This window comes from Crinia signifera, chromosome 2, assembly GCF_055691185.1.
Source record: "Crinia signifera chromosome 2, ASM5569118v1, whole genome shotgun sequence".
NCBI classification, from domain to species: Eukaryota; Metazoa; Chordata; class Amphibia; order Anura; family Myobatrachidae; genus Crinia; species Crinia signifera.
In genome coordinates, this window is record NC_139218.1 from 267,104,338 (window position 1) to 267,130,840 (window position 26,503).

Sequence of the window (26,503 nt, forward strand, 5' to 3'; positions counted from 1 at the left end):
TTGTTATACACGGTGTGTTTCTACCCTGTTGGATATCTTTGGGTCATCTGAATAAAGGCATGAATTTCAATGCTATCAGCAACACAGATATCAAAGAGCACTGGTCCAAGAACAAATCCTTGGGATACTTGACTGGTAACATTTCCCTCCTTAGACTGCACTTTTGACTGTCTCATAATCCAGTCCAAATCTATCCAGTTTAATTAGCAGTCTTTGATTTGGGATTGTGTCAAAAGCTTTACTGTAGTCTAGATATGCTACATCTGCATCCCCATTGATCCTTTATTTAAGTCATTTAATAAAAAAAAATCAATAAGGTTTGCTTGCTATGATCTCCCCTCAGTAAATGCATGCTTTTTGGGATCCTGTAAATTGCTGGATTTCAGAATTCGTTATTTTAATTGAGTTTCCATTACTTCCCCTTCTACTTATGTAAAACTTCTTGGTGTAGTTAGTTGCTTCTTCCTTGCTTCTACTTTTGTGCAGTGGTACAATATTTGCTCTTCTCCTGTCCTCTGGAATTACTCCTGTAGCTAGCGACTGGTTTAATAATTCTGTTAATGGTGTTACCAAAACACCTTTAAGCTTTTTTTTATTATTTATGGCTCCAGTACTATAATTTGGTAAATAGATGTAAACAGTAGAATCTCAGACTTTTTTTTACACTTCTTATTTGAATTTTATAGGGGGGGGGGGGGGGGGGTTGTGTATTCAAACTGTGCAGTTATTTCTGAAACTAAGAAATATCTGCACTTTTTTGTGATAATAGGTCAAATCTACATTCAACCTATTCAATCTATCCGACCGACATAAAATTTCCGATGGTCGGATAGCCCATGGATCGGCAAAAAGGGCTGCAAATTCGACAATTTAAGAAGTCAAATCTGCATCGGCATAATTGTTTTTATTTGTACAGTAATTGGTCACAAATAAATACCTGTTGTTAAGTAGGGATTGTGAAAGAGGAACTAGTGACTCTCAATACATACACCATTGCTATTTATATACAGTATTTATATACAGTAGTTATGTGATATATCCGCTGCTGGGATTTGTATCCAGATGCCCACTGGAGGTTTTGGTAATCTCAGTGGTTATGTACAACATGATGCAGCATTGGTTGCATATCGGTCGATTATTGAGGTTCCGAGTAGCCCCATGGTCACACAGCATGGTAGCAGAAAGTAAGACACCAGAGATTTTTAAGCTATGTACAGGATCATAGTTGCAACCTCAAACATGCCCCCAAGATGGTTGCAACACCATTACCTCCCCGAAAGGATTTATTGCATGTAAAAATAGCACTTAAGGACTCCTGGGGAGCTGCCCGGGAAGTTCAAGGGAAATCGATTGCGATAAATCGGATGCAGCCACGATGTGCACTGACTGCTGCTATTCTTATTTATCTCACGTGAAAGAGGTTCAATCTCCAGATCTGATCCGCATGGGGCCATGCATAGGTTCAGAGACAATGTCAAGCAAATTTGATTTGCCCATTTTTTTACGTAAATTCTTGATTCAATCTGTTGGAATCGGGTGAAATCAGCCAAAATCGCAAGTTTCTGGCCACCTTTACCTGGGCCCTTCAAAAAACAGTATGGGGGAAATTCACTATGATCAAATGGGTGTAAATTAACCCATTTGTTCCCATTCGATCCAATTAGCAGCAGGGAACCAGCGGCTGAGTTGCCATTTTTATGTATGGCAAACTCAGCTATGTTCCGCCTTACAAATGAAAGTCGACCAATAGAACTTGGCTGCAAATGGCTATAGAGTTCTTTCAGATCGTGTAATTTACTATCATTCAAAAGGCTAAATTATTCCGTGAACTCAACTCAAAATACGAATGGAAAAAAGACCACATTCTCCATCCATATTTTGCTGAAGCATGTATCAGTCAGATCCGGGCATGTTTCTCTGTGTAAAAATAGAATAAATAACTCATTTAAAAAGTTGGCATGGGGTCCCCCCTCCAAAGTTTAACCAACCGGTCCTGGTTCTACAAATACGGGGGGGGGGGGGAATGGAGGTTCCCTTGTATTTTATAAATCAACATCCGGCTCTTGGATCAGTCCTGGTTATAAAAATATGGTGGACAAAAAGACGATGTCAGCTATATTTATATAATCAACATCGGGCTCCAACAACCAAAGTTATAATGCCGGAGGGAGACTTCACATTAACACCCTGGCTGGGTCCCTGGGGGAGTAGCACCCTCCTAATAAAGGGGTCCCCCATCTAGGCCACCCCCAGCTAGGGCTAAAATCTGGGGCTATCCCCGGCGCTGCTGGGCAGTGGGTGCCGGGTTGAAAGTAAAAGTGTAAAAATTAGAATTAGAAATAAAAAATTGGGTTTTGTTGTAGAACAAGTACCAGGAAGCCTTCCCCGGATGCAGGATCTTGGAGAATAAGTTGCAGCATGCGGGGCATTAATGGGCCCGTTGGGAATTCCACAATAGAACTAATGCCTCAAATATAAACACACATGAATAAATGATCATTTTATTACACGCACCATACATCCATACTTACTTTATCTATATTGAGCACGTAGGTTCAGTCCACTTGTCCAGAAGAAATCCAAAGGAGACCTGTGAAAAAAAAGTTATACTTACCAACTCCAGTGTAGATCACGTCCTCTTCAATACAAAGTAGCCATCCAGGGGTCAAAAAATATAAAACGCTAAATAACCTGCATCACCAGACACAAGGAGCCTTGTCTACACAGGGGAGCTCCACACATGATAGGCTGTGTCTCCATAGACGTGCATGTTGGGAACCAGCAAATCAGGCTGACCGCAAAATCAATTGGGGTCATCCACCTCTCCTACACTTCGCTTTTTAATATATCTCAGTATTAAGAAACCATGCATTGCTGCGCAAGATGTCTCATAGTCCTGAGAAGCGGGACAGCATAATACATCTTTCTTGTGTCCGTTAATATCTTGTAAATTAAAAGGGAGAAATCCTTCAGTCCAGTAGCATTCATGTCTAGCACAAGCTTTATATCCAAGTATTCAAGTGCAGAACAGGTATATAGCATAAAGAGATTTTTATTGTAAAAGTGGTAACTGAACGTCTTAATACCAGCGGATTACTGTTTATTGTAAGGAGAGAATGGTTATACTGTAAGAAAGCTTTACATGGGGATTGTTATATAAAGCATGGAAGCAATCACTGAAGCTGGTTATTCACCACATAATGAACAAAGCACTGGCCATGAACTCCTAATCCCTATACATAAATCTGTACATACATAGATCATAGAACATGAATAGAATAATCAATATTTGCCCATTGTGCCTCATTCAGAGATGGGCGCTATTCTCATTGCTTTTTGATAAGAAAATATTTTGATACTGTTTGAGGAGACCATCCCTCACAGCACAACAGATCCTAGTACTGCGTCCAAAGAAGCAGCAGCATTGACTCACATCATATGGAAAGAAAAGTCACAGTGTGGTGCACCATAAGGAAGGACTCTAACTTTTAATAACTCATAACATAAAAAGCGAAATATAAAAACACACAACACAATACACGTGAGACATACTCCAAATATTTTAAAAGGCTGTGTCGTTGTATCAATGCACTTAAATTGTTATGTACTGAATAAATTATTCACAATCTTCAGCATCTTTGGGGGAGATGCTCCAAGCAAAAAATGCCTTAAAAACCCTGTTTTCTGGGTTTTTACCTCATTTTTATATGCAGCAAAGCCCCACCGCCGCAGAGGGTTACGCCAGTTCTAGATGGCGTAACCCCATGGAAGCCTATGTGCTTCCCTTCGTGTCCCACGCCGATCCACGCCAATTCCCCTCACCTGTGTCCGGGCAGTCTCCTTCTGTGCTGCCCGGACCAGTGACCTCCTCCTCCCTGCACAGCTTCCGGGTGCAGGGAGGAGCTAACGGAGCCCTCACAGCTGGGTAAGGGTGCAGGGTGGGAGGGGGGAACCCACTGCACATCGCCTCCCATCGCCTTTGAGTTAATAATCGAATATGTTACTGCATATGCAATTATTAACAATGCGAATGCCGGCGATGTGCGGCGGGGGTTATTAGAGAATCCCGCCCTTTGTTATTAATATTCACACTACATGTAGACCTATCTATTTCACGCTTTTCAGCCAATTTGTAGGTACAATAATATGAAGATCCATTTTATTTGATTCAGATTGTTAGAACAAGTTCTTGCTTGGTAGATAATTAGTAAGCAAGACTTCTTTATTCCAGCTCCAGTCGCTTGTTGGCAACAATGTATTTTATGGTCTAAACCTAAAGTTTAAGTGATACAAATTATATGGCAACACTTGTTGCAGCTTCCAAATAGAACTGTGAGTTTATGTTCCCAATAGTCACAGTCTATTAGTTGGATAGATAGAGATCTGACGTGTGTATCCCCGTAAGGCTTCTTAAGCTGGGTACACATATGTACAATTTCATTTTTCTTGCGACCGTTCGATCGACCGAATACAAGTTCGGCCGTCCAAAACATACGACCGATCTGCGCGTACACATATGTACAATTTTACTTGCGACATCCGATGTACTCCCGTCCAAACAATCGCAAGAAAAAGATTGTACCACCGTACACACTCTCCTGATCTGGCTATTCGCACGATAAAAATGTACACAACATTATCATAATGGGCTGGATTAAAAGAGCATACCAAAACGAGGCGTGATCACAGAACAAAGAATCGTTCGTGTAGTACAGTGAATAGAGCCGTGACTATTCAGATCATTGCTAGCTGTACAGGATATACGTACGTACGTTTGTCTATCGGTGCATTTGGGCCTTTTTACAAACAATTTAATTATGAGCTTGAGGAGAAGGAAGGCTCATGCGTGCATTTTGGCTGCTATGGCCATTAGATTGCAGGCTATTAAAAAAAGAAAAAGGACCAAGAATCGGAGCTGCTGGACCAGAGACTGGCTTCTGAGGAGAGACACCTTCTCCCACATGCCATTGCTACAGGAGATACGGGAGAACAATCCTGATGACTTCAGGAATTATCTCCGTATGGATGACGCTACCTTCATGGAGCTGCTGGCACTCGTTACCCCTTTAATAGAAAGAGAGGACACCTATTTCAGGAGGCCTATTTCTGCAGAGCAGAGACTGGTGGCAACGCTGCGTTACCTGGCAACAGGCAGGACCCTTGCCGACCTGAGATTCACCACCGCAATATCATCGCAAGCGCTGGGGCTGATAATACCAGACACCTGTGATGCCATCGTCCAAGTTCTACAGGACAAATACATGAAGGTAAATATGGAAATTACATACATGTCCCCCATATGTATAGCTGTGCACATACCTGTACCCTATATGTATATCTTTACAATGCCTGTTAATTTACACTTTTACACCAGTGGGTGGGGGGTCATTTTGATAAGGCGGGTAATAGCTTTGAGGCTGCAATGGGGGAGGGCTGATGGGTCTAAAATCAACCCAACAGATTATTAATACGCATATACTTTTATATTGCAGTTTCCATCGTCCAAGGAGGAGTGGCAAATTATTGCACGTGATTTCCGTGATCTTTGGAATTTCCCTAATTGTGGTGGAGCTATCGATGGCAAACACGTCAGAATCATGCCCCCTGCAAAGAGTGGCTCTTTTTATTATAACTATAAGGGGTTCTTCAGCATTGTTCTAATGGCCATCGCTAATGCCCGATACGAGTTTGTATTTGTGGACATTGGGAAAAATGGTAGAGTTTCAGATGGAGGAGCCCTGGAGAATAAATTTTTCCATGACAAACTGAAAAAAAATGAACTGAATCTGCCAGAGCGGACTGAAAATGAGCACGATTTGAACTTTGTTTTTGTGGCGGATGAGGCCTTTGCATTGCACCCTAATGTCCTTAAACCCTACCCACAAAGGGCACTGAACAGGGAACGACGCATTTGTAACTATCGCCTGTCACGTGCCAGGCGAGTGGTTGAAAATGCGTTTGGGATTCTGAGTAATAAATTCAGAATTTTTCACAGTGCCATCAATCTGCGCCTAGATAAGATTGACAAAGTGGTGCAGGCCTGTTGTGTGCTGCACAACTACATGCGCAGAAAAGCGGTGCACACACAACATCTGGGGGCTACAGTGGACGAAAGCCAAGTTGTTGACGAGCCTATTGGTCTGACAGCTTTGGAAAATAATTTAAACACCAGAAATGCATCAATGCATGCAAAGTTGTCAAGAGACGAGTACTTGAATTATTTCAATGGTGTTGGGGCTGTGGAGTGGCAGAATGACATGATTGCTTAAAAATGTACGTTTTTGTCATTGTAAATATATTGTTTTTTGGTGTGTACAGTTACAAATCAATATTTTGCCAATAAAATTTGTATACTCACAGTGCCGCACAAGTTGTCCTCCGTGTCTTCTTGAAGCAAGGAGGTGGAGGCGATAGCCTGGTCTTGGGCCAGATTACTGACCGAATCACGGCAAGTGAGTGGTAGTACTCAGGTGCCAGGCATTCCTGGAGGGCACAATGCCACGACACCTGGAGTGCAGACTGTACCCAGTACTGGTGTTTATGTACTAGCAAGTAGTGGCTCCACCACACCTATTTCTATGCCAATTTCTCCTGGTACTTTTGTACAGTCTCCAGGAGCAATACATGAAGGTAAATATTGAAACAACATACATGTACCCCATATGTATATCTGTGCCCTATAGTCACCCTGCATGGTAAATGATATTTTCACACGGACACCAACTAGATTTTAAATTTTTATATAAATTATTAACTTTTAAACTTATAACAAATAGAACATAAATAACAAGGAAATAAATAATAAAGAAATACTTAAACATAAAAATATTTAAACTATATGATTAAAACAATAATGCAATGAAATCAACTATATAAAATTTTTACATTTGCTGGTAAACTTGTCCCACCCCATAATCCCCTGTATCCATCGCCGGTTGTGAAGGAGATGGACTTTCCAATAAAGAAAGGAAGGGGCCACCAGGTGGACCTGGTGGGAGTGTATTAGCTGACGTTGCCGGTTGGTGCTGCCTTTGCCCGGTTGGTGGCTGGAAATGCTGGTACTGCTGATATTGCCCCGGGTGAAATACCGGTTGTTGGGGTATAGGGGCAGGGCTGATGGGTTGAAATTCAACCCTAGGCAGAGGGGTGTCATCGGTGAGTCGTGTGTGCCGGGACAGAGTCCCCACACGGGCCCGGTACAGCGTTTCATAGAATATCCGCTCTACCTCAACCCTTGTAGCCGGGTCTAACTTTCGCAAATTGTCAGCTAATACACTGCCCACACGGTCCGCATCATCTTCCTCCATGGTCATCAATCTGTTAGCAGACTCCAGGATCTTGGTGGTCGCCACGTCCGCAGCATCTGGAGTCTGCCGCGGCCTTTTGCGCCCTCTTCTTGATGGTGCTTCTGGTTGAGCGCTGGGGGTGGCGGTTGGTGTGGGGGTGGAGCAGAGGGCCGGTGAAGGCAGCTGTGATGCAACCTCCAGCGATGCAGAAGATTCCTCCTCGGCAAATAGCGATGGCTGTAACAAAACAAGATGTAACAATGATGTATCACTATCGATTTTTAAGACTTCCATATATTTTTATATCTACGCAGAAGAACGCAGCCCACACACCACCATGTTGCTGCCATGAATGAAAGTGAGCTAGTTGAAGAGGCGTTAGGACTGGCATCTCTGGAAACTAATTATTTAGATACCAGAAATACCAAATACTAATTTAAATACCAGAAATGCATCTATGCGTGCCAAATTAACCAGGGATGAATACATGCAGTATTTTATTGGTGTTGGCGCTGTGGATTGGCAGAATGATATTATTTCGTTCATTTTACATCACAAAAAAAATTAGAATAATCCGCGCCAGAAAGACTTCAACAGTGTAGATACCAGGGATTACCAATCCCAACCAAAAGTTCCAAATACAAAAAATGTGGTAAATGCACTTGCGATGTCTGAATATTGATCACTGTGTTCTCAGGCGGATAAGAGTATACCTCCACCACTGAGAAGAACCAGAATTAGGGCCACAGAGAAGGTCAAATTGACGATGTATAACCAAAAGGGGGGGTATCGCCCCCTGCAACTGACCTCTCTGTTGTGCCCAACAGAGAGGTCAGTTGCAGGGGGCGATACCCCCCCTTTTAATTTTACATGTTCACAATTTTTATACTGTACTTGTTGTTATATTTATCTGGTTTAAAAAAAAAATATTTAAAATAAAATCCGTCTACTTACTGTGCCGCAAATGGTGTCATCAGAAACCTCTTGGTTGCACGAGGAGGTGGAGGGGGCAGGCTGGTCCCTTGCAGTATTGCTGACCGATTCCCTGGGCAGCTCCTGGTCCACCGTGAAGGCCAGCAGGTCGTAGTACCACAGCCTGGGCACATAGACTTGGTCTGCCCCTGCCCCAGACCGCTTTGAGGACTCAACCTTATTCAGTTCTTTTTTAAAGACGGTCCTCATATTGGCAATCCGAGTCCGGACCCACTCTACATTTGCTGTGGGGTAGTATGTCTGGCTCACCCTCACCAGCTCCTCCAGAGCAGATAGCCTCTTCTGCCGATTGAAATGGTCTCTGGATTTTGTGTTCCAGAGACAATTTTGATCCCTGTAGGCCTCAATGAAGTCCTTCATGAATTCGACATTTTTTTCTGCCATGGTTGAATTTCTGTTCCAAAAAATACAATAAAAAGGCATATTATTTTCTTGATACACAAAGCACACCATAAACCATTTAATGTACAATGTGTTCAGTCTGTGGGCCACTAGATATACTGTAACTATAGTACAGGAGTTGAAACTCTGTGGGACATAGGATACACTGTCACTACAAGCCCCAGCATACCCATGGGCCACAGATTAAAGTCCCTGTCATAGAAAACTCCACATTTTGTTTTAATACTCACCGAAATAAATGTCGATATACAGTACGGAAAATTCGCAGCACAGCTCCGATCACTCGAACAGCAACGACGGAATATTCTTTCGTGCTGAACGTGGCTTGAAACCCAGTGATTGGATGAGCGCAGGAATCTCCGCCCCACTGACGTGGTTGGCGTCACACAGACACGGGACATCGAGGAGCCATGTCGGAGGGTCTGGCGCCACCGCATATGGTGGAGACGAGTACAGCACCTTTGTTTCCCAATTCAGCACCGATAATGACAACAGATAAAGAAATCGCTGAGAGACAGGACAACAAGGAGAAAAAAGTGACGCGCGCCTCCGCCATGTTATCTGCAGAGGTGGAACTGATGGTAAAAATGCTGGATAGAAGGGACTACGATTGTTCGTGAAAAACATACCCCAAGACAAATTATAGAAAAGAAATTATTATGCAGCGTGTATGCAAGGAGATAAAGGAGAAGTTTGGGAAAAGAAGGTCCAAATACCAGCTACAGAAACGGTGGTCGGACCTGAAGCACAAGGAGCAGGCCAAGCTAAAGAAAATTTGTGGAATTATTAAAAGAAGTGAGTACAATGCCCTAGGTGGCTTTATTAATATACTGTCTTGATCCATTACATTTTGTGTGTTTTGCTGACATGTTGCTTGTTTTTACTCAGAGGAAATCCAATCCAGGAGAAGACATGAGGAAGGCAGAGACAGGGCCTCCAACCTGAAAATAAAGAAGGAGAGTACAACAGGTAAGGTTTTGTACCAGCACACCAACACAACAACACATGTTTTATACACAAAACAAGGGGTAGTAATACGTCACTTTACCTTGTCACTGTAGATGATATCCAGGCTGCGCAGCCGATGGAAGGGACCACAGAGGGCCACCAAGTGATTGCGATCACCAGCAGTGTAGATGGTGAGTGTATACTGCAAATCATCTTTATGGGATAGTGACGTATCATTTGTGGAAAGGTAAACATTTCTTTATCTTTACTTTTTATAGATATCATCGAGATTTCAGATGTCAGTGCAGAGGGGGAGAAGAACACACCATCACCTGACACGTCCAGCGACGAAAGCACAATGCAAGAAAACATGACACAAGTCCATAAATGTCTACAAGAACTAAGCGGAAAAGTCCATACCGTAGCCCAAAAAATTTCAAAAATACAAAAAGGCGTAGCAGTAGTACACTCTTTATACGAAAAAATGTATAACGGTTTGCATTATAAAGTCAAAAAATAGTTTGTGTACTTTATTTAACATTTTTTCTCCATCTTGGTTATTTGGAGGCCAGCAGCATGCACCTTAAAATGGTGTATGTCGTGGAAAGCAGTCTGACGGCAGCAATGCATCCCATGTGAGCAGGCCGGGATGTTCCCATGTGATGCGTTGCTGCCGTGGGACCGCTTTCCACTACATACACCACCATGTTCCAATGTGTTTGATGTTTTTTGGGTGGGTGGGCGTTCCTGCTACACCTTCACGTGGCACCTATGTCATGGCAAGCAGTCTCACGGCAGCAATGCATCCCATGTGAGCAGGCCGGGATGTTCCCATGTGATGCGTTGCTGCCGTGGGACCGCTTTCCACTACATACACCACCATGTTCCAATGTGTTTGATGTTTTTTGGGTGGGTGGGCGTTCCTGCTACACCTTCACGTGGCACCTATGTCATGGCAAGCAGTTTGACGGCAGCAATGCATCCCATGTGAGCAGGCCGGGATGTTCCCATGTGATGCGTTGCTGCCGTGGGACCGCTTTCCACTACATACACCACCATGTTCCAATGTGTTTGATGTTTTTTGGGTGGGTAGGCGTTCCTGCTACACCTTCACGTGGCACCTATGTCATGGCAAGCAGTCTCACGGCAGCAATGCATCCCATGTGAGCAGGCCGGGATGTTCCCATGTGATGCGTTGCTGCCGTGGGACCGCTTTCCACTACATACACCACCATGTTCCAATGTGTTTGATGTTTTTTGGGTGGGTAGGCGTTCCTGCTACACCTTCACGTGGCACCTATGTCATGGCAAGCAGTCTCACGGCAGCAATGCATCCCATGTGAGCAGGCCGGGATGTTCCCATGTGATGCGTTGCTGCCGTGGGACCGCTTTCCACTACATACACCACCATGTTCCAATGTGTTTGATGTTTTTTGGGTGGGTGGGTGGGCGTTCCTGCTACACCTTCACGTGGCACCTATGTCATGGCAAGCAGTCTCACGCCAGCAATGCATCCCATGTGAGCAGGCCGGGATGTTCCCATGTGATGCGTTGCTGCCGTGGGACCGCTTTCCACTACATACACCACCATGTTCCAATGTGTTTGATGTTTTTTGGGTGGGTGGGCGTTCCTGCTACACCTTCACGTGGCACTTATGTCATGACAAGCACCTGTATGTGACACTCTGTTCAGGTCCGACCACCGTTTTACCTCAAATAAACAAAGTGTTCACAGTATTTTTTGTCAGTATTTCTTAATAAATGTTAAGTGTTTATGCAGAACAATGAACATCACATATCTATCTATCTATCTATCTATCTATCTATCTTCTATAACTATATCTGTCAGGAATGCACACACAACGATTATTTATTTCAAAAGGAATGCACACACAACGAATATTCTTTAACAGCATGGCGCGGAAAGTACGGGGGAGAAGACTTCCTGTTGTTTACATGCTGCGCTGATGGAGGGATGACGCAGCTAGTCAACACCCACATGGGCGTGCTGCTTTTGGGAGGAATGATCGCAGGAACGGGCTGCATATCGATCGAACGTGCGTACACATGTCACTTTTCTTTCGATATGGAGCCGTCCTGTCGGAAGAATATTAAGCAGCAAAGAACCTGCGACCGACCGTGGACGGCCAAGAGCGTTTTTGGCCGTTTATCGATCGCAACGAAGGGATCGGGACTGCGTACCCATATATACAATCGGACGGCCGTTCGTCCGCAGAACGGAAGAACGGCCCGACGATTGTACATATGTGTACCCAGCTTTAGCGTGTCTTTATTCAGTTTTTACAGATAAGTTAACCTGGTAAATTTCATGAGCCTACAACCATATATGTATATATATTAATAAGACATTATCTGCTGGGTTTAACCGATTCAGTGTATGCCGCGTATGTTACTGGGACACAGTGCTGGTTGTTAGTCAAACCCGATTACAGCAGCATTCAGAGAGGCTGTCTAATCGGGTAATCTAAAAATTGTATACACAAAGGCCCTTATTCAGATCTGATCGCAGTACAAATTTGTTCTCAAAATGGGCAAATCTATGTGCACTGCAAGTGGGGCAGGTGTAACATGTGCAGAGAGAGTTAAATTTGGGTGGGGTGTGTTGAAACTGAAATCTAAATTGCAGTGTAAAAATAATGCAGCCAGTATTTATCCTGCACATAAACAAAAGAACTCACACAAATCTAACTCTCTCTATACATGTTACATTTTCCCTACCTGCAGTGCACATGGTTTTGTCCATTTTGTGAACAAATTTGTACTGCAATCAGATCTGAATAAGGGCCAAAGTATTTAGCTGGATTGGCAGAGTTTAGTTATTCATTTAGATTGATAGAATGCTGTGTATCAATCTATCCCCGTTATATTGTTAGATAGTGTAGTGGAAAAGGTATGCCACTGGCAGGGACACAATAATCTGTCCGGATAAAGTGGGGGATTGTAAATTTCAGTAATCACAATATAGATGATAGGATAGTAGAAATCGGACATGTATCAGTGTATGTCCCCACAAAGATTTCTCAGCATTTAGGTCTCAAATTTCAATGTAGATGGGCACATCCAATTTATCAGAGCCTGTATCCATATATATATATATATATATATATATATATATATATATATATATATATATATATATATATATATATATATATATATATATATATATATATAGAGGTAGGGGTGTAGGCCTGGCACTCCTCCAGCAGTACAGGTAACCCAGGTGCCTTCAGGAACAGAAGTACAGGATAGTGAAGAAACAACAGCGGCACTCTGGGGATTTTTAGAAAAAATATATTTTCAGCAAAAAATAGTGAAGAAACAACAGCGGCACTCTGGGGATTTTTAGAAAAAATATATTTTAAGCAAAAAAAGCTTCCAACGTTTCGGGGTATGTGACACCCCTTTGTCAAGGTTATACGTGCAATTGCACGTATAACCTTGACAAAGGGGTGTCACATACCCCGAAACGTTGGAAGCTTTTTTTGCTGAAAATATATTTTTTCTAAAAATCCCCAGAGTGCCGCTGTTGTTTCTTCACTATCCTATATATATATAGCAATCTTTGATGCCCGGCACTCAGACCCCCCGCCCCCCTGTGGCGTAACTCGCTCGGTTGCCTTTCTGGGCTGGCTGTGTAGCCAGTCGTATGCAGTCCTTAGGAAAACAGCGGCACTCTGAGACTTCAAGTAATGAAACAAGTGAAGAACTTTACTGATCTAAAGTTTCGGGGACATCACCCCTGATGAAGGGGTGATGTCCCCGAAACTGTAGATCAGTAAAGTTCTTCACTTGTTTCATTACTTGAAGTCTCAGAGTGCCGCTGTTTTCCTAAGGACTATATATATATATATATATATATATATATATATATATATATATATATATATCTTCTCAGTCACACCCGATTGCAGCAGCATTGACTCACCATGTAACTTCAGTTACAATGGTTGCAGCCCTCAGCCAACACATACCTCCCAATTGTCCTGATTACAGTCGGTCATTCCCACTAATGTCCTGCTGTCCTACCCATGGGAGGGAGGGTGACGACAGTTGCGGGAGCCAGTGATCACTGCCTCTCTGAAAAGCAGTCAGTGATCACTGAATTGGGCATCTACAACATGTGTATGGCATTTATTAGTGCAGGGAGGGGAGCCAGGGGCGGTCCAGCTGCTCAGGGAGCAATGGGCGCACCCACAAAGAGCTGTGCTAGGTCACGCTCCCTTCACGCCAGAGGTCCGGACTATAAAAAAGCACAAAGTACTGTATGGTATGGCCGACAGAGTTTGTACCAGCTTACTCAGAATGACTCGTGGAACCACTCAGTGGTGGAAGTTGCAGACCCTGGCCTGGCCACTCATGTAAAACAAGGACAACATGCCCACATTTTGAAAAATACTGCCCTGTGGTACCCCCGAGCTTGAAATGTAATTGTGATGAAAATATTACAGACATATATGACATAGTATTTTTTCATTGTATTATAAACTTTGGGGGTTATTCTGATTCATTCGGAAAGGCACCATCACTCTCTAATGGACAAACCATTGGTGGGGGGTGTACTTCAAACTGATATCTATATTGCAGTGTAAAAATAAAGCAGCCAGTATTTACCCTGCACAGAAACAATAAAACACCCAAATCGAGCTCTCTCTGCACATGTTACATCAGCCCCACCTGCAGTGCTTATGGTTTTGTCCATTAGAGAGTGATTGCGCCTTTACGAGTGAATCAGAATAACCCCCTTTGTCCAATCATGGCTGATAAATGTAAATGTAATGTTCCCTTATTAGGACACAACAAGAAATAGTTTGGTAAAGTTTTACTAAACTTATAAATAAAAGCAACTCCTTCAATGACTCTCCTGACCTTGAGCAACATATGCTAACATACTGCAGTGTTTATGCATCACTGTGAAGGCTGATTAAAATGTTGCTAGCATATCGGAGAATGGTAGAATATATTCTTAGCGGGTACTTCATCAGTTAAAATGATAGCACACTTTTTGTATTACATGTTTGTATATTACATAATTGTAAAATATTTTAGTTTACTGCAAAACATTTAATTGCAGATTTCTATTATGGGCTCTAGTAATTGCTTATCACTGTAACAGAATTGCATTTTATTCCCATTGTTTGCAATATTTTTCTCTAATGATTTATGTGCAGCCTTTTTTACAGAATTATTAATGCAGATCAATGAATAATGTAAATGATAGGGTAACATTATACTGTATTGTGGTAGATGCTATCAGCACGCCAGATATAAATTACAAACACAATGCCAAAAAACCTTTATGTCGAACATTATCTGTTAAAAAGATAAATGCTCATCTAAAATATTTCGAAGCAGATATATTTTATATTTTAAAATCTATGCTAGCAAAATCAGAACAGACAGGATAGAATCAATTTACTGTAAATTATTAATAAAAAATGTGTTGTTCCTCTAGAGTGGATATTTCTATATTTAATACAATTACACTGGAACGATAAATATAATTTTATAACAAGTGATGCGAGAAAATGGATTATATAGCGCTCCTTATTATACCTACGCAGCGAGTTGTGGACAATGATGTCACACAGGGATTCCGTATGATTTGTCAAATTCATAATCCACTCTGTGGGATATATTTATTAATACTCCTTTCACATCGCAAATGCCGGGTCGCACATGGGATTTGGACATGGGTCCGTCCCGGGAGTGACCCGGCATTTGCAATGATAGACCTCCACAGTGACCCAGTAATAAGCCCATTTGCTGACATCAGGAAGGGGGCGGGTGGCAGCGCATCACGGGGAGGTGGGGGAGGAGGCAGCACTTGGAGCTGAAGTTGCCTCCTCCCTATTGTGTGAACGGACCCTGGACACTGCACAGCAACCCAGTTCCCGGGATTAACCCTTTTTTTAAAACCAGGGTCGCTAGACCTGGGTAATTTGAAAAGGCCTTTTCACACTGCATGTCGACCCGGCAACAACCCGGGTTATTTGTACGATGTGAAAGGGGTACAAGGTGGGGTTCCAATGAAGAAGGGATGTTGTTTATAGCAACCAATTATATCCTATCTATTAGATCTGACCTCAACTTCAATAAAACTCCCATCTTAACAAATCTACCTCTACGTTGGTCACAGTGGAAGCACCTATTTTCAACATTAACCCTAACATTTCTGACATTTTGACAATATGGACACCTTAGAATTCGACATTTTAATGTCAAATTTCTGACTGTCCACATAGGAAATGTCAAGATCCTGACTGCATTTCAACGTTGGTATTGAAATAAATAATGTTCTATTGTACTAATTGCAAATAGGGCAGAAGTATGAAATACAGGTTGTTTTTCTCTATAGGTGTGCTGAATAAACAGGAAATATTCTAATTCTGAAATGTCATTTAATGGCACCTGCTTCTGTAAGGAAGGACACGAAACTCAGTATGCACTAATGATTTCTAGGGAATGTGATGCCCACATTGTAAGAAGTAGAAAAAAAACAGGAAAGCAATAAAGATGACCTCATGCAATCTCTTAACTGTACAGAGAAAATCCTTGAAAATGTGTTCTTGCATTGATGGAAATAAATTGTTGCAACATTATAAATAGTTACAATTATTTTAGAAACCTACAAGAACTGACTTCCCCATGATGATGTGCTGCAGGCCACAGATCTGATTGATCACCACAAAGCTAATATCTAGAATTGTAAAAGCAGTAGTTTCCTGCGGTGTTATTAGATCTAGGTTACACTGGATCTAACAGTGTTAGTGGCATAATCTACTCCAGCTCATCTATAGGATTCTCAGTGTAACCCCAGTAATGATATATTCAGGTTTCCCAGCATTCCCCACCATTTAATACCAAAGCATTCCGCAGGAATCCATTCGACACAATGAGTTCACAAAGAATGCTGAGCCGGAGATTGACTGAACAAATAACTGAGCTGCCCCATCCCGGGCCCCTTCAGCTGTTGCTGCCAGCTGTCATTAAAGCTGACCTATACAGTACAGGCTATATATGTCAAATCAGAAATATTTGAGTACCACACATACATAAATACTATTTACCAACCCCTCAAAATGACAGAACGAGATAACAGTAATGTCAGCACCAGCGACTGCGCGGTGCTGACAATTTGGTAATGTATTGGAGCAAATGATAATCAACCATTTGCTCCAAAATGCTGGAAAGTGAAAAAAAAGGTACTTATATGTTAGTTGGGCGCCCACTATAGTTAGTACACTCATACCCACACTATCAATGTCGGCATGGAGTCGATTTTATGTAGTGTGGCGAGCGCAGCGAGCCACCGAGACCAAAGCGTGGTGAGCGTAGCGAGCCCCGCGAGGGGACGCGTAAAACTAAGCAAATAGCTTAGTGGGCGCCCAACTAACATAAGTACCAAAAAAAAATATTGATCAGATAAATTAGTTAAATCAGTTGGCTTTAACCAATTTGTCTGAATGACTTGTCTGTTTCTCCAGCATTTGGGAGCAAATGGTCGTTTGTCATTTGCTCCCATACATTACCAGATTTTTGTTCCCACGTGACAGATTAGACAGAGGAATCTTTAGGTGTGTACCCCCAGATTTGGAGGAAAAACAGGCTGTGACTCAAGTCAATACAATATATTACCTGTACGCATTAACATGTATTAATGTATCCAAACCTTACCAATTTTCTAAGCACCTTTAAGGAAAAGTTAATGATCAGGACATGCAGATGTCCGGTGGTCAGAATACCGCTGGCATCCTGATGGTAAGATTCCGACAGGGAAAGGCAAGCATATGTAGCTTCGCCCTTCTCCCTCTAACCCTCCCTTCCTGTAGCCTGACTCTAACCCTTCCTCCCCATAGCCTGGCCCTAACCCTCCTTACTAGTGCCTAACCCCTGCCCCCTGCCGGTTATATTGATAGCCCCACCCCACTGCCGAACTCTAAGTCCCCCCAATAGTGCCTGTTAGTATTCAAGCATCCTATTCCAAATCCTTTTGAAGATTCGTCATCAATCTTCTGAAGGCAGTCGGCATGCCGGTGACGGTATATTGAACACTGGCATCCTGACCGCCAGGATATTAACCGCATTCTGTTTCTACAACCTACTGTACATTAAGCCATTCCATACTATTACACACATACATAAGAGTAGTTAAAGGTAATGTTATCTGGCAGAATGTAAGATACTGTTGAATTCAGCTATTTTAGGATGTGTACTCATGGGTGATTTAATATCTTTACCTGGTGTCTTTCCTTACGTATCATTCACCATGAAGTCAGTGTGGCTTAAGTACAGTACATTGCAAAACTGCTTTTATACCTAGATGAGTTTTATCAGACTAAAATGGAATAGAAAGTATCCCTGGTCTGTCTAGTGCTTTTTAAAAATCTGCACATATAGAAGCAGTGCTAAATGTTTTACATGGTAATGCAGCACAGGTAAATGTGAAACCATCCATGACCCAAGTATGTCCATCTGAACTCTTAGGATGACTCCCTACAGTATGAACACTCTGATTCCCTCGCCACTCCCCATGTAATACATTGATGGATAAATAGACTCACAGAACAGAGATTTTAGGTTAATGGATTTTAAATATGATTAGCGCAACTCCATTTTATACTCACATAGCCGGTGTATTGTGCAGAAATAGTCTCATATGCTTTGAGCATTTTTAAGAGCTTTGTCTGGGTGAATGGAGATTCTTTTTAAGAGCCTATTCGAGCTGGAAATTGCTTAACAAAAATCAGATGTGACTGAATGAAGCTTAATCACAAATGTATGGGAAATATCTAATTATTGTAAACACTGAAATGTTTACATGTACTGTGTATTAGAAATGGAATTACATAGACTAGCTCTTATTTATAAATCACATTTAATATAATAGAGCTTTAATGGAAAACAACTTACTCTTAAGGTTACACGGTCTTTAACTAAATGAAAAATAATCAGAAATATATAGGATATTTGGGGTTATATCCATTTAATAATGTATTTCAATGGTTGTATTTCCTACATTGTCTTCAGCATTAGGACTAAGCCTATGGCTTTTTCACATTTTATTTAAGATATATAAATTTTTTAAATGCTTAGATTTTTTTTTTCTGCTGGGCAGAATATACTAATTACAGAGCTAATCTGACTGATTGGATTTGGCAATTATGTTAATTACTTACTTCCACATTTGGTATCTGTCAGTCTGAAAGCATTTTAAATGACTGGATCTTTTTCGTTTTACACATATTACACACAGTAGTGGCACAACTGGGTCAGTTCAAAACTCTGCACTCAATGAATTTCAATGGTGGACATGAATAGTGATATACAGTATGTACTTGAAAAGTTGTATCTGGATGTTTCCTATGGATTGCATTATATTTGTGTCTTACATGCCTGCCGCTGTTCCAACTGGTTTCATAATGGGCCTGAACAGACCAGGGGCCAGATGCACTAAGCTTCAATAGTGAAAAAATGGAGAGCGATAAACAACCAACCAATCAGCTCCTGTCTTTTCAAACACAGCCTGTGACATGGCAGTTAAGAGGTGATTGGCTGGTTCAGTGGCCAAATCCCGGAGCAAGCTGTCATTCATGATATAGTAAGGATTTGACCGCATGTACAGACGACAAAGGGGTTCACAAATGACCTAAGGGAGCAAGCATTGTTAAGGATAGCCGATATAAGAACATAAATATTGTAACGATATCATTCTCATGCATATTGCTTGTAAACAATGTGTACCCACCTTATAACACAACCTGTAATGCTGAATGCTGTGCCAGATGCTATTTCATATAAAACCAAACTTGACAAAATTCAGTCCTACTTTATAATTGACACATTTAATAATAGCAGACACAGTGAAACAATGTGAACAATGCTCCACATTTTACTGTAAGCTAAACCTTTGAACAGTGACCTGCAATGGTATACACAGCAGGTATAATGTTTTATATAAAACAAGAATATATCTTGGATAGGATAATATTAATTTTCACAATCTAGTAATCTCTATCTTCAATATCAGTAATTGATAGGCAGATTAAATAGTACAGGTACTAGTAAGCCCGTTCAAAGCAAACGCTTTGAAAGCAAGTCTGCTACCTTGGGATTGCCTCTGTGTTTGTGCATGTGTGAGAGAGAAAGAGATGTATTTTCACTTGCTACCAACAGGTGTGCCTACTGCTCACCATCATAGCCCGCCCTCAGTATTTAACTGCCCCCCCTGCAATCGCCATTTCCACCTCGCTACTTTTAAAAAGCGAGCTGGAAACGGCGAGTGCAGTGATATGCAGCGGGCTTGCTGCATTAACCGCGAATCTTGATGTTCGAGGAAATCCTCACCGTCCTCTGACAGCGAGGATTCCCCCAGAACATAGAATAGGGCGAGCGGGTTAAACGACGAAGATGGCTTTTTTTTCCATCCTCGCCGAAAACAAGCTGTTCTCGCCGGCCGCATTGAATACATCCCATTGTATATAATGACACATTCCATTACATTTTATCAGTGTATCAGCACTTTTGTCATGGCATCCATACGATAACAGTTTGTTATTGATATATTTGGAGAAAATTTTAATTAAGTATATTATGCATTTATGAGGTGGTGTACAGCTTATGATTGACCATGTTTTAGGATTTGCAGCCACTAGCACTTTGAAAACAATGAAAGCTTGTCCTGGACCACCAAACTGAGGCAACCCTGCAAGAGCGTCACAGCACCTTAGGGTGCAATAAATGCAGTAATAGCATGAACTTTGTACAGTGAGTGTTAACTGCAATTGAAACCTTTCTTTGGCTCATTTCTTCTTTAAAGATGCATATCCTAACTCTGAACTGCGGTATGAATGGACTAATCTTACACACAAATCTGTGGTAGTGGCAGAAGATGGTTCGCGTTTGAATCAGTACCATTTAATTGGTCAGACTGTGGGAATGGAGAACATCAGCACAAGCACAGGTAAGAAGTATTCTGCATCGATTTTTCCCAAAGACTATATATCTCCTGTAACACTTGCTGCTTATAAGGTACTACTGTATAGGAAGAAAAGTGAAACTTGAATGCTCAGCTCACATTACTGTAATATAAAGTGAATAACTCACAAAGGTATAGTATAGAACAGTGGTTCCCAACCTGGGGTACTAGTACCCTTGGGGGTACTCTGCAGACCAGTTGGGGGTACATGAAAATAATATTGGTAATGGCGGAAGAAGAAAAAGTCTTTCGATGGTGGAAGAAGACTCCCATTGCCATGGAGACGAACCACGTTGTGTCACTTCTGGTTCTGTCTGCAGCGTCATCAGCGTCTCCTCGTAATTTTGCCTGACCAGCAATCCACTGGGAGCTACCCACGCTGCCATCAGACATCAGCGATCATCTGCCCCATGTCAGGTGTGAAGAAAGCAGTGGCATTAATCCTACAGGCATTAGTGGGAACCCCGATGAAAATACGCAGCAAGCTGCCAGACACGGAGGGACAGGATTCCTGACCACACACCACTCCTCCGCTACTCCTTAATATAAGGATATGCATTATTACACGCATACCACTCACTTCCACTCCACTCTAAGTACTGGGGATATTTCAAATTGAGAGAAGGGGGTACTCATAAATGAAAAGTCTAATTAAGGGGTACGAGAGATAAAAAAAGTTTGGGAACCACTGGCATAGAACAAATCTAGCTTGTTTGGGTTTGTGCTAGCATACTGTTGCTCTAGGTTTTGTACTTCTGTGCTGTATTTCAAATTAATACTACTTTCAGACAGCGGCGGCCGAATAACCCGGCAATTACCCAGCATCTGAAGCGCCGGGTTATTTGACCGCACGTTGTCCGACCCCCTTCACACAGGAGAGTAAATCGCTTTGTCTAAAATTTAGACCTGGTAATTTGCTCTAAAACTCAGGGTTTTCACCTGTGTGAAAGGGTCAACCCAGATCTTAAACTCTGGGTCTCCGACCCTGGTCAATTGCAGAGTAGGAGACCCTGAATTTAAGATCTGGATTGACCCTTTTCACGCAGAAAAAGGACCTGGGTATTTCATGAAATTCCTGCGTTCAACTGCTTCATTCGGGAATTTCATTTTCTGTGTGAAAGGGGTACAGGTTGAGTATCCCCTATCCGTGCATCCCCTATCCGAATTATTCCAAAAACCGTGGTTTTTGGAATCATTCGAATTTTTTTTTTTTAACCCCCCTAACCCTCTTTTTTTTACACTTACCAAGTCCCAGGGCGTCCACAGCAGTACCTCCGGCATCTTCTCCAGGGTCTCCAGCGGTCCCAGGAATGCATTGTGTGAGTGTGTGCGCGCGCCAGTGACGTCACCGGTGCGCGCGCACACTCGCACAATGCATTCCTGGGACCGCTGGAGACCAGGAGAAGATGCCGGAAGCCTGCTGTGGATGCCCGGGGACTGCGCGGACGCCGAGGGACCATCGGACACCATCAGGGGACAGGTAAGTATGGCTACAATTTTTTTTTTCCAAAAACCGGAAAATTCCCCTATCCGGAATGCTCGTGGTCCTGAGCATTTCGGATAGGGGATACTCAACCTTTATTAGATTGTGACTTGTGTGGAAGGGAGCATAGCAGTTCTTGATTATGAGTGGATTACTAAAGCACAAACATGTTTCATCACTTTTCTCCAGTATATTTAAGAGGTGCTAAAACTTTGCTACAACCTGCAGATTTTTTTACTAATGTTGGCTTCATTTGGCAAGCAGCTACATTTTAGTGGGGTTGTTTCATACACAGAGAACTAAAGAAGACCTAAAACCAACAGAAACAATTCTTACCTTCTTCTTCATAGAAAACAACTAGCTCTTGAACTTCTGATGTATAGTTTAGCCCAGATGTAGTAAATGTTTTTAATTGAGACATTTACACTTCAATAATGAAATACTGCCTTTAAAAAGGTCTATTGAATACTATGGTTGGTACCAAATTAGCCCTATGTGTTTTCAGCCAATAAAAATGGTCTGATGATCATTATCTCATTATCCGTCAGCTACTTATCAGGAATTGTGCTTCAGGTTCCTGAGGCACGCCAATCAGAATACCCAAAAAATTCAGGGGAAAAGGACAACAGCAGCAGCAGGGGGTAAAAGGATAGGCACTGGTGAAACTAAAGTACCACTGCTAACAGGATAAACCCCAAACCTGGTACAAACAAGCATGCAGACATGACATCTCACCCGACACAGGGAACAAATAAAAATAACAATCTTTAAAATATCAGTATTCACTACATAAAACAAGGGTTAAGCTAATAAACCAAGTTTGAACATTTCTGTTTCATATTATTCTCTACACAAACCAATTTATTTTGTGTCATTAAATATAAAATGTTTTATTATATACAGTATCTCTGTACACTACAAGATGCCTTTTCAAACAGGGTTAACTTGCGCTTTATATCCCGAGGATATCTGAAATAATTATGTAACAATAAAAATTGAAGGTTATCGGTTGAACTATTTAGGGAATACAGAGGCTCCCCGGAGTAACGGAGTGACACTAAATAGATTCCCCTGTGGAATGTTGCTGGTCAGGGTTAAGAGTTGTGATACTGTTGCTATTAAACTGATATACACCAAACAGGAGAAAACCAGCAGGATGTTCTGTGTTCACTGCGATTTCTAATCAATTATACAGTATCTGGTTCTCAATCTCAAACCATTAAATGCTTGTTCCAAGTTCACACATATCAGAAAACTGCTTTAGCTGTCATTCTAAATAGACACAGTAGTGTTAGCACAAGGATTGAAAACAAACATTGCAAGCCAGTACTGTGCCTCAAACATTAATAGTCCAGTATTGAAATCGTATAGCCCTAAAGTGTATTACTTAGGTTCCCTTTTGCCCATCATCATACTGTATTATAAGACAACAAATATTGAAACAACACAGTATACAGTATCTAAAAAGCTCACTTTAATTATCACATCGGTCCCTGCTTCCTTGAAACCATACATCTTGGGTCCCATTTATACATTTTATCAACATAGAAAATATTTGTATGTCTATCATTTGTGAGATGCAGGTAAGATATCATATATCATCTGCATTGATGAAAGATTGGTGCATATCACTGTCCTCATAAAATATATGGTGACATTGGCCCATTTAATCTGCCCCTTATCATACTTGTACTGATAGTGATTGTACTATTTATTAAGCCTCAGAAGCCTAAAGTGTTTCAGATTTTGGGCGGGATGTATTAACATACATCGCTGCCCCTCGCCACACCCCGCCGTGATGCTAGCGCATGTGTACTAACATATGCGGCTAGCATCGCAGTGCGGTGATTGAGGCCCCCCCGCGATTCCTGTGATGTGGTGTCTCCATCATCTCCTGGGCTCTGCGGTGGAACCCATCGTCTCCTCCTCCCCCTGCAGCCAGAAGAACATCCCCGGCTGTGACATGCTGCTGGGGGAGGAGAAGCAACTGCGGGAGGGGGGTAGAAGTCTGTGGTGGACGGGGGACAGCGATAGAAGCCCACCGCATTCTATAGGGTATCGCCACCCAAAGGTGGCGATACCCTGCCATGCAATGACACGGCAGCTGGGTATTAGTACATTTGAAAATGTGGTAAAACGGGGATTTTACCGCATTTTCGTCTTAGTACATCCCGCCCTTTGGCCCTTATTCTAGTTCACTCGCAAAGGCAAATTCCTTCTCAAATGGACAAAACCATGTGCACTGCAGGTTGGGCAGATGCAACAGAGAGAATTAGATTTGGGTGGGGTTTTACTTCAAAGTGAGATCTATATTGCAGTGTAAAAATAAAGCAGTCAGTATTTTCCCTGCACAGAAACAAAATAACTCACCCAAATCTAATTATCTCTGCATATGTTACATCTGCCCCACCTTAAGTGCACATGGTTTTGTCCATTTGAGAAGGAATTTGCCTTTGCGAGTGAACCAGAATAAGGGCCTTTGTCTCGGATAGTGAACACTATCTACTGAGAGCAAGGGCGTAACCAGAACTTTTTGAGTCCCATAGAAACATATGGAAGGGGATCCTGTCCAAATGCTTCTTGACAGACATCTCTCTTTAGCAGTAATTAATTTCATGCCCCATAGTTGTGCCATAGTTCATTTTCTGACCATAGAAGTGCCCTAGTTATTATTATTCCCCATATTAGTGGGGAATCATTGTAGTTCCCTAGTTTACATGTCACATTGTAGGGCAGACAGTTCACATTATGCCACACAAAGTCCCCAATTCACATTATGGCATACAGTATACCCAGTTCATATTATGCTACATTACAGTGATCCCTATTTATACTGTGCCACCATATTAACGTTTCCCCTTACCATTATATCATTCACTATACACTGCTCTCACTGAAAATGTCACACAATTCAGTCTGGGGAATGGATCAGTCCCAATTGGTTAGCATACAAAGTAGAGAAATTGGTAGGCAACTTTCTAACTTGGGTCCTGGCCCCCTAAGCTTTTGGGCCCCATAGTAATGGCACCACTTCCATCCACTTAAGTTACACCAATGCCTTACTTCTTTCTATTAAAAAGAACCTGTTATCAGATTGCAAAGACAGATCTATGGGCTTCTATCGCTGCCTGAAACCAACCCGCCGCCTCCACAGACCCCCCTCTCCACCTCCCTCTGGTTTACCTTGCATCAGGTCCTCCTGGAACCAGAAGGTAAACCCTTCCTCCCCCGAGTAAAGCAGCCGGACTTCCTTCCGGCTGCAGGGGAGGAGGTGCTGGGGACAGCCTACTTAGCTGTCCCCGGCGTAAGGGGAGAAGGAGGCACCCAGGAGGTGATGGAGACCCACCGCACACCACCTTACAGGTATTGCGGGGGGACTCTGTCAACGCACCGGGATGCCAGCCGCATATGTTAGTACATATGCACTGGCATTGCAGCGGCCGGGCGGCGATGTATATTAAGACATCCCACCTTCTGTCCCTCTTTACATAAAGTCTACTTACTTTGACCACCAGATCGAGGCTCAAGAGATTAAGTAGAGGTGGGAATAGTAATATCAAGAGACATTGCGACAACTCCTCTGTCTCCTGTGGGTCAGTCAAATACTGCAGTCAGACTTTATGCTGAGATTGTATAAGAAACTTCAGAGAAGCTGCTTATACACAACTAATTCAGATGGGATTGCTACTCTGCTAATTTGCAGAGCCCTTCGATCAGGTTTACAACACCCAGCCAGAGCGAAATCGAGCCCGTGCAAGTCTGCAAATTAATAAGCACGACTTGAGAAAAATAGCTGGATTGGCAAATAGTGGCAAATCCATATGCGAGCCGCTCAGCATCGACTGATTTTTCCAGTTTATGCAGTCTGTGTGTAGCCCAGGACATACTTGGCGGCTACGATAGAAGCAGTCAGTTCAGGGCCGTAGCTGACATGTTGGTACTTCTTTACTTTCATGTTGGCATGGAGTTGATTTAAAATAGCGTGGCGAGCGTAGCGAGCCACCGAGCCCGCAGCGTGGGCGAGCGAAGCGAGCCCCGCAAGGGGACTCTGACGCGCGGCGCCATGAAAGTAAAAAAGTACCGACATGACATAACTTCCCATTTAATACCTGGGCAAGTCTGCGTTTTCCCTGACACTCCCAGAACATCGGCTTTCTGTCAATCAACTTGCATACTGCCAGCGTTTAAAAAACATAAAGGAGGAATGTATTGCACAATGGCCTGCGAGCCATATATATGCTATTGATAATAGCCTGCACTGCAAATTTGTAGTACATTTCAAATTAATAGCTATCAAACATTTATAAGAAACTGCCTTGAAATACTTAATAATAAATGATGGTCACATGCAGAGGTAAATTACAGTGCCGTGGAAAAGTTGATGTAGGCCTT

The 26,503-nt window shown here is 42.3% G+C and overlaps 2 protein-coding genes across 5 annotated transcripts in view; one reads left to right on the top strand and one right to left on the bottom strand.

Annotated features, from left to right (window-relative positions):
* GABRB3 (gamma-aminobutyric acid type A receptor subunit beta3) overlaps positions 1-26,503 on the bottom strand; it is a 357,556-nt gene that overhangs the window by 328,236 nt on the left and 2,817 nt on the right. The window lies entirely within an intron of this gene.
* The window catches only part of GABRA5 (gamma-aminobutyric acid type A receptor subunit alpha5), a 176,535-nt gene that overhangs the window by 105,630 nt on the left and 44,402 nt on the right, over positions 1-26,503 (top strand). For all 4 annotated transcript variants that reach the window (XM_083168577.1, XM_083168576.1, XM_083168578.1 and 1 more), the window contains exon 7: positions 20,470-20,613. In XM_083168577.1, coding sequence (XP_083024703.1) covers positions 20,470-20,613 — 144 coding nt within the window. The remainder of the gene's footprint in view (positions 1-20,469; positions 20,614-26,503) is intronic.